Raw genomic sequence first — 14484 nt, forward strand, 5'->3', positions numbered from 1 at the left:
ACCAAATCCACCACCTACGCATGTGTTCCCTGACCAGAAATCAAACCCATGACCTTTCAGATTGCGGGATGACACTCCAACCAACTGGGCCACACCAGCCACGGCATATTAGCTTTTATATAAAAAGAAATGACATAAAATTATATATGTACATATGATTTCTTTCGTACATCCAGTTAGATAGCCCTACTAAAGGGATTTTATGGCTTTTTGAGCCTTGTGGCTGAGCCTGTGGCTTATCCCATGGCAAATAGGATTCCTCTGAGTTCATCTTACAGAAAAAACAGATGCTCCCAGGGTCTCCTGAGGGCAGGTAGGCTGCCATGGTGCATGAAAAACCAAATGGAGAGGGTGATCAGCCCCAGCGTGTGTTCTTCCAAGTACCTTTTCTCCTCCACATTCTTCATGGCTGACTTGCCCTCTGTGTTTTTCACAGCTGCCCAAAGTTATATTTGTGTATCCTCTGCCACGGGTGGGGGACTGTGCTTCCGGCGTCTAGCCTGCTCCTGTTTACTTCCTTACCGCTGTGTGTCTAGACCAGCCGGACCTGTTTTCCTTTGACCTGTTCCTGCAGCCCTTGCTGACCGGTTTCCAGGGAGAAGGCACTCTGCACCAAGTGCCCACCAGTTGTGACTTGGTTTAACTGGCTCCTTGCCAGGCTGACCAGCAGACAGATAATTCTCTAAGCAGTTCGCCGTCCTCGTTATCTCAATACCTCAAGGTTATTGTGTATCATGCCTCCACTGATGTTTGTGTTCCGTCCTCTGTGCTTTTTGGGCCTCTCCAAGGCCCAGCTCATGCCCTACGCTGTTCCGCATGAAGCTGGCCTTCTCCACTGCACCCCTGTGGACCCTGCTGGACCTTGAATTCCCACCAATATGTCTGTCTTTAGCAGACATCTTTGCACTTGTCTTTTTTTTTTTTTTTTTGGCTTGTACATGCAGCACAATGATTGAGCTCCCATTTAAGAGCCACTCATTGTAATAGAAAATAGATCCCCCCCCAAAAAAAAAAGAATAGAAAGGAACAAAGTCCCTGCCCCCACGGAGCGTACTGTTCAGTTGAACTGCTGTACGACTTGTTATACTATTATTTCCCATATGCTAGGGCTGACTCTTGTCTGCATCTCTAAACTCCCCAAGAGCAATGAACTCTGCTTGGGTTTTTCATGTTTCCAGAGTCATGAATGTTCAATGGTAAGTAGTTGTTAAGAACTCAGAAAAAACCCAGTTCTTCTCCCATTCCTAAAGTTTACGAGCTACATTTGCTTCTATTTCTTCATTTATAAACTGGGAATAGTCATGTCTACTTCTTACAGTGTTGAAAGGGCTACTTAAAAACTGTAAGTGCCTGGCATTGGTCCATGCATGTACTAATCACTTCAATAAATGTTAGCTGTGATTCTTATTAAGCAAGCCTGTGACACAGAGTTTATAATATTTTTTCCTGGAACTTTGGCCTCGAGGCAGCACTGGGAGGCTTTTCCTGGTGGGCGAGATCCTGGCATTGTGCTGTCAACCCTCCCACATTTGGTCCAACCTGAGCAGGATGGGAGGAGTTAAAGGAGAAAGCTGCTCTGAGTCAGAACATCAACAATGCATTCAAGACCCGCCTGGCTTGCTCTGCGTGGGAATGTGGATTTCCACATACATTTTTGGTGCTAAGGACGCTGTCCCTGGCTTGCTTCTTTTCCTGACAGTCACTCAAGGCAGACTGGAGGCTGGAAAGAAGGAAAAAATCTCCATTTACTGACTGAATGCTACGTGCCAGCTGCCCTATATACATCCTTCATCTTCACAACATCCCTGCCAAGAAGGTGCTCTTACTCCCATTTTATAGATCAGAAAACTGAGGTTTAAAGAGTTTAAGTAACTTGGCAAAGTTGCACAGCTAACCCAACACCAGTCAGAGACCTTTGCCCTTTACATCCAATGCCCTTTATTCAGTAACTGAATCCGTGGAAGTTCTGGCCTGGTTTGGCCTGAGATATCTGCCTTTCCCCCTTCTACAACGACCCAACGCGCTCTACCAGGTCCGTGGCAGAGATGGCGGTTCCACAGCTAGCATGCTCCTCCTTTGTGCTAATACAATGTGATGAGTGAGCTGCTTGGTGCAAAATGTAAGGAGGCAAGCACTCCCTAGCTCACATTCGTGTGGACCACATTTTGTTTGTGCTGACACCAGCCCTGTCCCTCCCACTCATTGTCCCAGTGTCCAGCTACCAGGATTTGCTAGAGGAAACCATACACACCAAGACCTCTGTCACCTTGATAATCAGGACGGGCCAGGAGGTGGCTGGCAGACTGTTGGGCAGCCTCACCATTCTCAGATGGCACATCACCATTTCCGTGTAGCTTCTTCCCTCCAAACTCTTCCCTCTCTTCCAAAACTACCTTTCATGGTAGTTTCTCTCCAAAACCGTAATACAGCCACACAAAAAGGAGGGGAGACCACTGAGACCCTGTCCCAGAGCCCCAAACTTGGTTTTGGCCCATATGTTAACCCTAGCATGTGGGAAGTGGCTAGTACAAGAGAACTGTGGGGGCAGATCCCCATAACTGAGGGCTCAGTGGAAAGGTGGTGTCCTGGGTGAGCAGGTTCACCTTCAAGGCAGGATATGAGCCCACCATGTACCCTCTTCTCCTGGCTCCCTCATCCCATGAAAGGGGCATGATTTGTACTCTAGTTGTGCCCACTTTTGCTCTCTCTCAAAAACCTGTTCCTGTAACTAAGTACAGGCAATGTAGCTTGGGGCCACGCACATCCAAAACATCTAGAATATTGATTCAAGATGCTGAGTCTTGGGGCACTCCCTAGTTCAGAGTCAGAAAGTGATTCACTCACTAAAGTTGAAGAAGTTCTAATGTGGAATTTGGACTGTTTATCCTCATGACTTCTTACTTAGTTTGTTTTTCTTTCCTTTGGGGCATTCAGTCAGTACCTCGTCACTTTCTGATATTTCTAGTTCTCAGTCAAATTCAACAAGAAGTGAAAATTACTACACTTTTCATCAAGCTGTGATGTGACCAGGACAGAAATGGGAGAAGGGAATTCTCAGAACAGGAGACGTTCAGTTTCTCCTGTGGGTCGTGATAGAATTAAATAGCAAGATTCCTTATGTGTCTACTGGTATGTTTTCAATAATGAAAAAAATATCTTGTCAACTATGGTGAAAGCTCATAACATCTTCATTTTCAGTTATAGGCAAATATTTCCAAATACATGTCAGTGTTTTCTTAAAACGCCTTTATTAGAACTAGGTTTAGAACTTGAAGTAGAATTGGGCATGGGCTATGTTTGCAAATGAGCATGTCTGGCACACGAGTTCTCTCCCCACCCCGAAAAAAAATTTGAATTAGATGCTGATATTTGAGAATCAGGGTATTTCACATTTTTAAGTTACAAATTTTTGTATTCTATTTAAAATTTTTCACAATACCTTATACTGGGCCACAGCCTCACAGTGCAGTGACCGGGAGTGCAGCGGCCGCTCTTGGGAACAGACAATGCCACACCGACGATGTTGGTGAATTCTTTAGTGCTCCACCTGCCGAGAGGCGGGGTCTGGGTGCCCCCCTCCCCTGGGACCTGGGGGGCCTAGGGACTTCTCTGACCGGGAAAATGCAGCCGGGATAATGCATGTGAGTGCTGGGGCCCAGGCTTCAGGAACCGGCCGCAGCCACTTTCTGTCTCTCGGGACCCCTGCCCAGGGGAATAAACCACCCTATGCTAAGTGTGACTGCTCCGAGACCACCGTGCAGGGAGGAGCCCAAGCCTCATCATGAAGTCCTAGAAGAGAGGCACCACGTGGAGAGAAAGACACAAGGTCAAGGAGCACCAAGGCACCAGACACGTGACCGAGGAAGCCGTCTCGAAAATGGAGCCTCCATCCCCACGAGGGGACACGTGGATCAGAGATGAACCACCCAGCTGAGCCCCTCATGATTCCTAAGCAACAAAAGCATAAGCGTGATAAAAACCCTTGCTGGGAGCCTCAGCCGTGGAGTCGATAACTGAGACCAGAGTGTGCGTCTCCGGTTCACGCTAGCCCCCTCTCTCTCCCCTGGCTTTTTACCTGAATTATTTTACATCTAGGCTCCTGTACGAATTTGGGTTTGCAGTTCTTATTTAAACCAAGGCCTGGTGAACCTTGAATTATGTGAAATTTGGCAATTAAAATATTAAAAATAAATATATGTATTTATGACAAGATTAGGTTGTGAGGGTTGGAGGGTTACAGAGAGCGCTGGAAATTTTTTTTAAAATTGTATTTATTTATTTTAGAGAGATGGGAAGGGAGGAAGAAAGAGAAGGAGTGAAACATCAATGTGCAGTTGCCTCTAGCACACCCCATACTGGGGATGTGACCTGCAACGCAGGCATGTGCCCTGACTGGGAATCAAACCAGCGATGCTTTGGTTCGCAAGCCTGTGCTCAATCCAGAGCTACACCAGCCAGGGCCTGGAAATTTCTACTTGAAGTATTTTTTTCCATGGACCACCTTGCTGGAGGTGAAAAGTGTACAAGTTCAAGGATTGGTCAGCTCTTTCTGAGCACTGGCTTTCTCATGTATAAAAGCAGGTCCCATTCATCTTCGACCTTGGTTGAGTCTGTGAGCAAGAGAGCTCGGCTTTGGTATGATTTATTTCGAGTGTGTATTGTGTACCTTGTAAAGTATTAGAAAGTACATTTATTCCACGGCAAGCCAGCCTGTGGGGCAAGAGAAAATGTCTAATTCTTTGTTGAAGCCTGTGCCTTTCTCATCTGCTACCTCTAGCTCCCAGTAAATATTTGTTGAATAAATGAATGAACAAATGAATGTGTGTTAGTCACCGAGGGTACAAAGAAAGACAGATGAGACATGGGATCTGCCCCTTGAGGAGCTCACAGTCTATCGAACACAGGCAGCAAATTAAATACTGGTTCTGCCTCCTGGGTAGCACATTCTTTTATTCAGAAACACCATTTTATCTGTGTCTGGCCGCTGTTCACATCCACCCCCAGATGAAATGACGTGCTGCAGGAGAACATGCCCTGGAGGAGCCCAGGACGGGGCAGAGGACTGCCAACCACCTATCCCGATGAGGCAGCCTTCTCATGCTGTGGCTAAGTCACGAGGAGGAGGAGGAGGGAGGGAGAAGCGCCCCAGTCAGAGCTACAGGAGCCGGGGTGCAGTTCCTCAGAGGCCCCCTCAGGGACCCATCAGAAAAGCAAGACGGCAGTCACTGACACATCGTTCCATCAGCCCGTGGTTGCTCCGACTGCGGAAAGGCAGCGAGGCAGCTCCAGCAGCACCAGCCCTCAAAGCTGCAGCCGGTGCTGAGAGAGGCAGGGCCCACAGCAGAATTCGGTTTTGTTTATTAAGAGATGTGAAGAAGCCCCTGCTTTTAGTCAGCCTGCCCCATATGGGCTTACAGAATGATCTTTTTTCCTTCCCAAGTGCGTTTGGCAAAGTGTCTTCTCCCCCTTTCTTACTTTATAAGTGAGGCCTTTGTGAGGCTGGACAGAGGAAGCAGACTTTTGTTTGATACTGAAGATAAGTAGCTTCTTGTTCTTTATTCTCCCAGTGAGATTCTCAGTGTCAATGTATGACACGATCAACATCGTACAGAGTGTCGATGCAAATGCATTCGGGTTTGGAAAGATTTCTTTTTGTTTGTTAAACAGCAAGACCAGGATGAGGTCAGAGGATGGGTAGAAAGCCAGGCTGGGTTCTCTAGTCAATTTCCGAGCCGTAGGCTGTGTCCTTGGGCGGGGAAGCTGAGCCCTGCAGGTGGAAACGACGTCCTGTCTGCAAAGCAGAACTGCTCAAATAGTGAAACCAAAAGTTAATTTGCTGTGTTTGTCCAATAGATTCTGAGCTCCTTCAAGATGGAATCCTACAAGAAAGGGCAGAACACAAGAACAATGGTGACCAGATTTGTCTCTTCCCCGAGTGAGGAATATTGCACAGTAGAGAGGGGCTTCTTAGATTGGGAAGGTTTCTCTCCCTCCAGCCATGGCTGTGCCTTCTGTGCCCCCAGGAAGCTCTGGCCCCACCGCTGACACCGGCTTTCCACAGTCCACAGGAGAAGATATCTTTAAAGAAGATCTAGACCCAAACTCCAGCCTCCATGAAGAATAAAGTAAACTGAGATTCTCAACACCACACTTTTCAGAAGTTGGGTCTAGCAGACAGAAATTTAGAATAATTTTCAGATATGTGAAAAATGATGAAGACCAACATTTTGTCATTCCAAAACAAGCAAGAATTAAAAGGAGGCTTGAATGATGAACGATATAATTCAGATTAGACTTCGGAAGGACTTCCTAACAGGCAGAGAAATCTATTTTTTTTTTCATTTTGGAATTTTTCCTGCAGTTCTCAAATGCAAAGTGTCATCTCTCTATGTAAAATAAGCACAGTTATTTCAAATAGCAAAACCTAGGCTTTATCTTTCCATCAGTTTTTCATGCAACAAAAATGGAGAGTGCACGTAGCCTATGCCAGGCGCGGTGCCGTGGTCCAGGGTCACAGAGGGAACAGACACAGGCCAGCTCCCCCTGGAGCTCACTGACTGATGCTTTGTGCCCCGTACCAAGTTGGTGAATACACATGTAAATGAAGATATATAAAATAAATAAGTTCTAATACAATGAATTAGCACAAAGAGCTGCTCCTTTACCGTGTTTATACTTCCAACTATGGGCAAAGTAAGAGAGCGTTTTGCAGAAGAGCTGACATTTAGGCAACGTCTTGAAAGATGAGTACTGGTCTGCAGGGCAGGCATGAAGGTATGGCACACACACGTGTCTGTGAGAGGCAGGGAGCTGGGCTGTGTGGATGTTGCGAACAGTGTGATGGGGGTAGAGGTTACTTAGGAGGAAAGGTGGAGAGGGCCAATGACCAGAGAAGAGTTGAGTACATAGTCCCCAGTTCTTTAGAGTGTCTCTTGAGATGCTAGTGACTCCAGTGCTTTATTCACTCTAAGTCAAGTCCTACAGGAGTAGAGCCATCCTGAAAATAAGACATCCCTTGGTTGGCCCTCATTTGTAAATTTGTGAGAGTCATTGCTTGTTTGCTCCTGTGAGTGAGGCCGCTCTTCAGGCTGGGAATACTTGCCATCCACGTCAGGTGTGTGTGCATACCCCTTCTTCCAATAGGACACACTTGGAATCACGATACAGAAAGCCGGACGGCTTGGACTTTGTGTAGGAGGTAGGTGAGGGGAGAGCACGGGACAGCGAGGACTTGGATGAGGCTGGAGCCCCAGAGCACGGCCTTTGCCCGAGAGCCCTTGTCGACGTAGTTTGTTGTGTAAAGATCTCACCTGTGCATAGGGGCAGGGTGAGCTCAGAAGCTGGGGAAGAAGCTTCTGGTCAACACTGCCTCTTAGATCCTAGGATCTACTCCACCAAGAAGAGAGGTGCAGCGAGGGAAGCAGGGGCTGGGAGCTGAAGCGAATCAGCTCAGAGAAGCCCTCCATGCGTAACAGTCTGTTGCGTACCTTCTGTTCCTCAGGCACTGTGCTAACGCTGGAAGGCAAACACCACCCATTCCCTGCCAGCCAGCGTCCCAGGTCTTCTCCTGAAGTAGGCATTTCCTTTGCGAGACAGACTGCTGAGCGGGTACAAGATAACCTGAGACAGCGAAGGGGCTGGGGAGGGAGTGCTTTACCATAGAAGGGACCCTTAACTCCCCCAGTATGGTAAAGCATCCCAGGCATGGCAGCAAATTTTAAGAAATGACTTGCTCAGGTGGCTGGAGTCTGAGGTTCATGCTGGGGCAGTTTGGACGGCTGAGACCGGAGGGTAGACGCAGGCGGGCGGTGCTGTGGGGCTGAAAGGCCTCTGCACACACATGCCCAGCAGCCGCCCAAGGGCGCTCTCGTGCGGGTGCCATGGGAACACAGAGAACACCAGGGAAGTGACCGCTGTAAAAAGCACATGGTGTTGTGACTAAGCCCTCGAACCCCGCCTGTGCATCCTCTCTGGGGAAATGAGTCGCGTTAGAGAAACAAGTGGCAGAATCACAGCACACGCCCATCTCCACCACGGTAGCCATGCCAGTCATTTCTAGTTTTAACAAGTGGCTTCATGATCAGTGTTCATCGGATGATCGAAGAGGAATTTTAGGTTTACGTTTCGCTTTCAATCACATAAGCCATATGTAATCATTGCCAGAAAATTTTGTAAAAAGTTATGCAAAAATAAGTCAAGTTACTCCAAACTCGCTATGCTGAAATGACTGTCAACATTTTGGTGCCTACACTTTCAGACTCATCACTGTGTGCATTTACAGAAACTGATTGTTTTGTTATTTCTTCTGTCCTCTTACTTTACATTTGACTTTCCAATAGTTTTTATTTCCTGTGTCCCCCACCAACCTCCTTTTTTTTCTAATTTTGTTTTATGACGTGAGGTTTTCTTTGCTTCCTTCCCTCCTCCCCATGCCATTCCAGGCATTCAGAAAACATGGCATTTGTTTAAGTTTCCTCCAGCAGTTACTACCCAATCATTAAATAACACTGATGCATGTTCAAAACCTGGGACCCAAACCGAAGTTCCTCAAATTATTAATATCAAATTATTAATATGGAAAATGAAACAGTAGCTATTGACGCAGCCCTGTGAACAAATGAAAAACGGCCACCCCCGCTTCCTCCCGCACAGGGGCCCCTCCCACCCCTCCCAGGGCTCGCTATTCTACTTTGGGAAGTTCCTCCCAGTGTGTAATAGCTACATTGTTGATTCGTATATAATTGGACCTCTTGTTTCAAGCATGATATCATTTATATTTTTCTTAGAAACAACGCTATTTAACAATGTTTGCATTCCTCAAATTCCAGATTGTTGGTTCATCCCCATTACCAGAGAGCACATAAACCTCTTCTCGTTGCCCTCACTCACTACGCATTGCTTGGGCAGATAACGGACTTTGGAGATCACAGCACAACCATTCTCCCCGACAACCCCAAGGACACAGTCCACTGACATCATTTCCTTTTCTGTGGGATCCGTTGCTTCTTCCTGGATTTGAAGGGAGCTGCTTTTTTTAAGATGTAATATTCAGTAGATCTAAAGTGGGTGTCCGTTTCCACAGAGTTCAGAGTAAAGCCTTTTAAACTAGAGAGATTTTTGTATCAAGGAGATTTTCTTCAATATGTATTTTTGAAATCGGTTCTGTTGCACTGGCTTCGATTGCAGACTGTTCATGTTTTCAGTTCACCTTTTTCTCTTTGATTACTTTCAATTGCCTTTTTTTTTCCTTCCTTTGAATGCTCAGTGAGTGTCTCAAGTTTGCACTCACCTTAATAGTTTCTAAACCAGATTGATTTTTAAAATCATGTCAGGGAATTTCTGGAAATACAAATTTCTTAGCTTTCACCCGAGATCCACTGAATCAAAATCCCCTGTATTCAACCCTAGTAATATGTTATATATATATATATATATATATATATATATATATATATATATATATATATATATATATATATATATGTTAAGCATACTCCTGCCCACATCCCATATCTGATGGCCATCTAGGTTTGAGAACCACTGTCCTGTTCCAATGGTCTAATTCCATTTTATATACAGGCGATTTTCCTCTTTACTGTCTTTCATGCAGTTTTAAATTCTGCAATGGAATTATTTGCTGGCTTGTATTCTTTTCATAAAATCCCTTTTTATCTGTCCATTGCCTCATTACCTCTCTTTTAGCAAGTTTGTATTTTGAGTAATTACCTTGAGAATACCAAGTAGTGCCTCTCTTAAACTTTTGTTTTTCTCATGTGGCAAATCTTTCCCAAACTATACTATTTATTTACTCTTTTGCATATTACGCTTATTTCCTTGTGCTTATAATTTGTGTTGAGGAACTCTTTTTATTCCATGTTGGGGGCCTATTTGAGAACCCGTTCTTTTAGTGGGGTTTTAGGAGACTTCCCTTCATTCCCGGGCACTCTTTTTTTATTGAATTTATTGGAGTGACATTGGTTAATAAAGTTGTATAGGTTTCAGGTGTACAGTTCTATAAACTACATCATCTGTATGGTGTATTGTGTGTTCACCACCCCGTTCCATCACTATTTATCCCCCTTCACCCTCTGCTACCTCTCCCCACCCCCTTTTTCCCCTGGCAGTCACCACATTGTTGTCTGGGTCTATGATTTTTTTTTTCCCTGCTCAATCCCTTCATCCTTTTCACCCAGCCCCACCCCAAACCATCCCTTCTCCCCTCTGACAGCTGTCAGTCTGTTCTCTGTATATTTACCATAGCGGAGGTTTGGAAGCAGCCCAGGTGTCTATCAGTACATGAGTGGATTAAAAAGCTGCAGTACCTTTGCACAATGGGTACTACTCACTCCCCACCCTGCCAAAAAAGAAGAAGGAAATCTTACAGGGCACTCAAGTTGAGGGCTGGGTGATGTGCGTTTACCTAATACGTTTGTCAGCAGCCGGAGGAGCACGGAGAAGAGCCAGTCTCGTGAGCAGAAGCAGCAGCAGAGCCCTGCCCTGCACAGCATCTTCCATGCATCTGGGAACTCCTGCATTACGACTTGTTCCTCCGCTTCTTGGGTGCACTTCACCCTGTCCACCATTCCGTGCGCCTCGAGCGACCTCCTCTAGGATCACGTGTGAAATGTCTGTCCATGAGAGGAGGGTAGGACTTACATGAGCTGCAAGTCCTACACTCACTTACATGAGTGTCCTGTCTAGTTCCAGAATGCTTGTCCTTTTGTTTTTTAGGAACTGTCACACCTTGGTGGCAATGGGTTGGAGAAAAGTTCTGTGTGGTTGGCCAGTGTGCTATTCTTTCCCACATGACATAATCCACGTTGCTCCTTATTGGCGAGTCCCTCTGCCTCCTATCAACTGTACTTGCTCTCAGATCTCAGCCTTGCACAGAAAGAACCTCTCCCCCCGATGTTGGAGTTAAGTCCACAAAAAAGGCAAATAATAGCCCAGAACTGGAAATAAGCCCATTGTCCGTGCACAGTTCTGGTTAATAAGTTGTGCAGTATCTGAACAGTGGAATGCAAACCCTAACAGCCATGTGCATCGAGATGGACAAGCATCAGAAACAGAGTTGATCAAGAGTCAAATGGAAGACACCAAACAATTGTGCTCCACTCTCAAGATGAGGAGTTGTATGTTCCTCTCAATTTGAGGCCGTCTGCATGGTATCAGATGCAGGCTTCTATTGCTTATAAAATGGCTTTGTTAGGCGACCTGGTTTGGCCCTGAGGAGAGGTTATTCCCTATTCCTGCTTCTGTTTGGATTTCTGAAAGCAAAAAGGTGGGAAGCTTGCTTTCCTGTGAGACTTCTCTCAGAAACAGATAATGAGTAGATAGAGCTACACACAGGCAGCATTACTCGTAGTGTAGCCATGAACAGTGTGGAGCATCATTTTCAAGCAGCACTGTGTGAACATTTTGTTCGTAGGTAGGGTGGCTGCTCACAGATGAGGGCAGCCAACCTCGGTGAGCCCAACTGACTTCTTTCTCTTGTTGTCCAGCAGAAAAGCTGAATTCAAATATGGTCCCGAGTGGGCCCAATGTCCACTGTACCACAGTGGAAAGACACATTCATTCGTTCAACAAGTATTTATTGAGCATCTATTATGTGCTCAGCTAGGTGCTGAGAACACAGCAATGAACAAGACAAGACATATCTTTGCACTGAAAATATGGACTGACACTGAAGAAAGATTTGCACAAATACCTATTAAATGACAGTTGTGAAGAAGCTACTGTATGACTATTTATAGTCATATATATATATAAGAGACTAGGTATATATATATATGTGTGTGTGTGTGTGTGTGTGTGTGTGTGTGTGTGTGTGTACCTAGGCTACAGGATCAGAGAGAAGATTTCTTAAGGAAGTGGCCAATAATGTGCACCCCAATTGATAAGTTAATGAAGCGAAGAAGCAGGGAGAATAGCAATACAACTGAGGTAGAAGCTGTGGGAAGAGGCCAGAGGCCGGGAAGAACTGAACTGAAGAAGCTGGCACAAGGGCCTAGAGAGGAAGGCAGCAGTGGCCAGAGATGGGGAGCAACATACTCTGCACAGCCATGTAACCCATGCTGATCAGGATTTCGGTTTTATCCTAAAAGTAAGGACAAGTTTCTACAGGGTTTGAAGAAGACAGGAGGTGTGGTCATATCCATTACTTTGCCTACTGAAAAGAGGGTGAGAAGAGCAAACCTGCTTATTCCTGAGCCAAAATATAATGGGGAGTAATTAATATGCACTAACTACCTGTTACATTCATGTAGATGGTGTCCGTAACTCTTTGCATAGATGAAAATACGCCGCTCTCAGTCATAGATCTGGCAACCCTCAAAAGACAACCTGGCACTCACAGCGTTTCACCTTGAAGCTTTGTTTGAATAGATGTCGGAATCTGGATATAATCCCCATGAATCTGGCCACACTCCACCCTCTCCCGCCAGACTTATCTGCCCTGCTGCCCACAAACCCTGAGGACTACTTAGGCTCTTCAAGGGCCTGAAGAAATGTACCACATGGGAAATACATGGGCCATTATTTAAAATCAACGTTATTTTTATAGGTTCTAATCCAATGATTTTAAAGGGCCCATTCATTAGGTCTTTTTTTAAGATCAGAGAATTAATTTCAATATAACTTCACGTGATTGCCTACCAGCATCCCTTCCCCCTTCTATGCATTTATCCATTGTTATTCCATAAACTGGGAAATAACTGATTACCCTGCAGAATAATGGCACTGGGAGTGATGAACGGTCCACTTCACACCTGTTTCCTGAGTACCTATGGCGAGCAGGTACTACATCCCACACTTTGGAAATGGATGGCAAAGATGAGCAAGCCAGGTTTTCTGCCCTCACGGGGCCTCCAGTCTAGGAGAGGAGTCCAGAGGATTACAACAGACTGCTATGTCCGTGCTGGCCAGTGACTGCACGTGTATCACATACTCCTGAGAATTTAATTACACCAGAGGACTAGGCGGTCCATTCATGAATTGCCCGTAAACTCCCTTCAGCCCATCTCTTGGAGCCAGTCTTCCCTGAACCAGCAATGCACCTTTGGGGGTCAGCCATGTGCATGGTTAACAGGCTACTTACTGCCTGGTTCCTCTATGAAAGGGACCAAAATAGCTACTGTGTAGCTGTTTTCATCTTTGACTTGCTTTACTATAAATGTGATGTAAAGCCAGCTATGTTAAGCTAGTTATTCTGAAGCTTTAATTTTCTACTGCTACATAGAGCCATATTGAAGGCATCTCTCCACCCCAGAGGAACAGAACATTTAACCACAATAACCATTTTTACATTAAATGAGGCACCTTCCTATCCTTTAGGACTTTGTAGCCATACAGTATCTGACTATCCAGAGGAACATAGCAAGTACTGCAGAATTATATTGTGTTTGACAGTCCATAAGAAATCCCAGATGCTGTAAAGTAGCTTCCCCTTGGGGGGTTGGGAGGAAGGAATGACGATCTCCACTAAATATCAGCTCTAATGTAGATTTACCAACAGACAGATCTAAATAGGCTGAAATGGTTCTTTTCCTCTGTCATCCTCATAGAAATCTGAAGCTGCACACATTACTCACTGGAATCCAAACAGAAGTAGAATATGACCTAAAATATACATTGGATATTAAAACATATAATCTTCCCTTGTGAGCCACCCCTTAGCCTCAGTGTTTGTCCCTGTATAGGAGGTGACATTTCACTGCTTACCGCTCAGTTTATGGTGGTTTTATGCCAATCCAGGTCCGGGGAGTATTTGTCCCACATTCTTTATGAGAAAAACCCAACTGTCATTTGCATTTTAGATGCCTGCCATGGGTTGGCAGGCGTTAGAGAGCTAACCCACCCTTTAGCTGTTTTATATGGTGCTCATATACCTTTTCATTCTCCAATTTGACACAGTGGAGCAGGTTGCTGTTATTGAGAAATTGAAGCACCAAGTGTGATTAAATAAGATCACACATTTCATTCTCCCTTTAATTTCACATCACTTCTCAGCAGCTGAATCCATGTGCTGCACCCCCCACCCCCTGCGCCGTGGGGCCAGCCAGCGCTGTGCATTCTCAGTGTGCCCAGCAGAGCAGGAGCGGGATGTTTCCACAGTTAGACACCCTGCCGGGCTGCTGTGAGTCCAATCTGTTTGTGCCTCCAAATTATTCAGGATTGCTAGCTCTGGTTTATCCACCCATTCATCTCCCTAGAGAGTAACACTTCTGGTACTTTCACATCGCTGATGCCCCGTTTCAACCAAAAGCAGATACGCACTCAGATGAAGTCTTCGTAGCCTTTCCTCTCAGGCCCTCCTATTGCTTTTTCTGCAACTCGGTCATCTTTCTCCCCACCACCCTACTTCTCTGCTCTAGGACTAAGAGTTGGAAAAGGCATTGATTTTGCATTTTCTTTGCAAGCATGTCCTAAGAAGCTACAATTGTCATATTCTTGATGCTGTTAAAAATGGAATTGAGATACAGGGTC

At 45.5% G+C, this 14484-nt stretch overlaps 1 protein-coding gene across 3 annotated transcripts in view; it reads left to right on the top strand.

Annotated features, from left to right (window-relative positions):
- The window catches only part of SAMD12 (sterile alpha motif domain containing 12), a 326783-nt gene that overhangs the window by 206153 nt on the left and 106146 nt on the right, over window positions 1–14484 (top strand). Inside the window, exon 5 of one of the 3 annotated variants that reach the window (XM_037148786.2) lies at window positions 5854–6595. The exons of the other annotated variants lie outside the window; for them this stretch is intronic. Within the exon in view, the coding sequence (XP_037004681.2) occupies window positions 5854–5939 (86 nt within the window). The 3' untranslated portion in view covers window positions 5940–6595. Of the gene's footprint in view, window positions 1–5853; window positions 6596–14484 lie in introns of those variants that run through there. 3 annotated transcript variants of the gene reach the window in all.

The sequence above is a fragment of the Artibeus jamaicensis genome, unplaced genomic scaffold (assembly GCF_021234435.1).
Source record: "Artibeus jamaicensis isolate MK-2021 breed Jamaican fruit bat unplaced genomic scaffold, CSHL_Jam_final scaffold_916, whole genome shotgun sequence".
NCBI classification, from domain to species: Eukaryota; Metazoa; Chordata; class Mammalia; order Chiroptera; family Phyllostomidae; genus Artibeus; species Artibeus jamaicensis.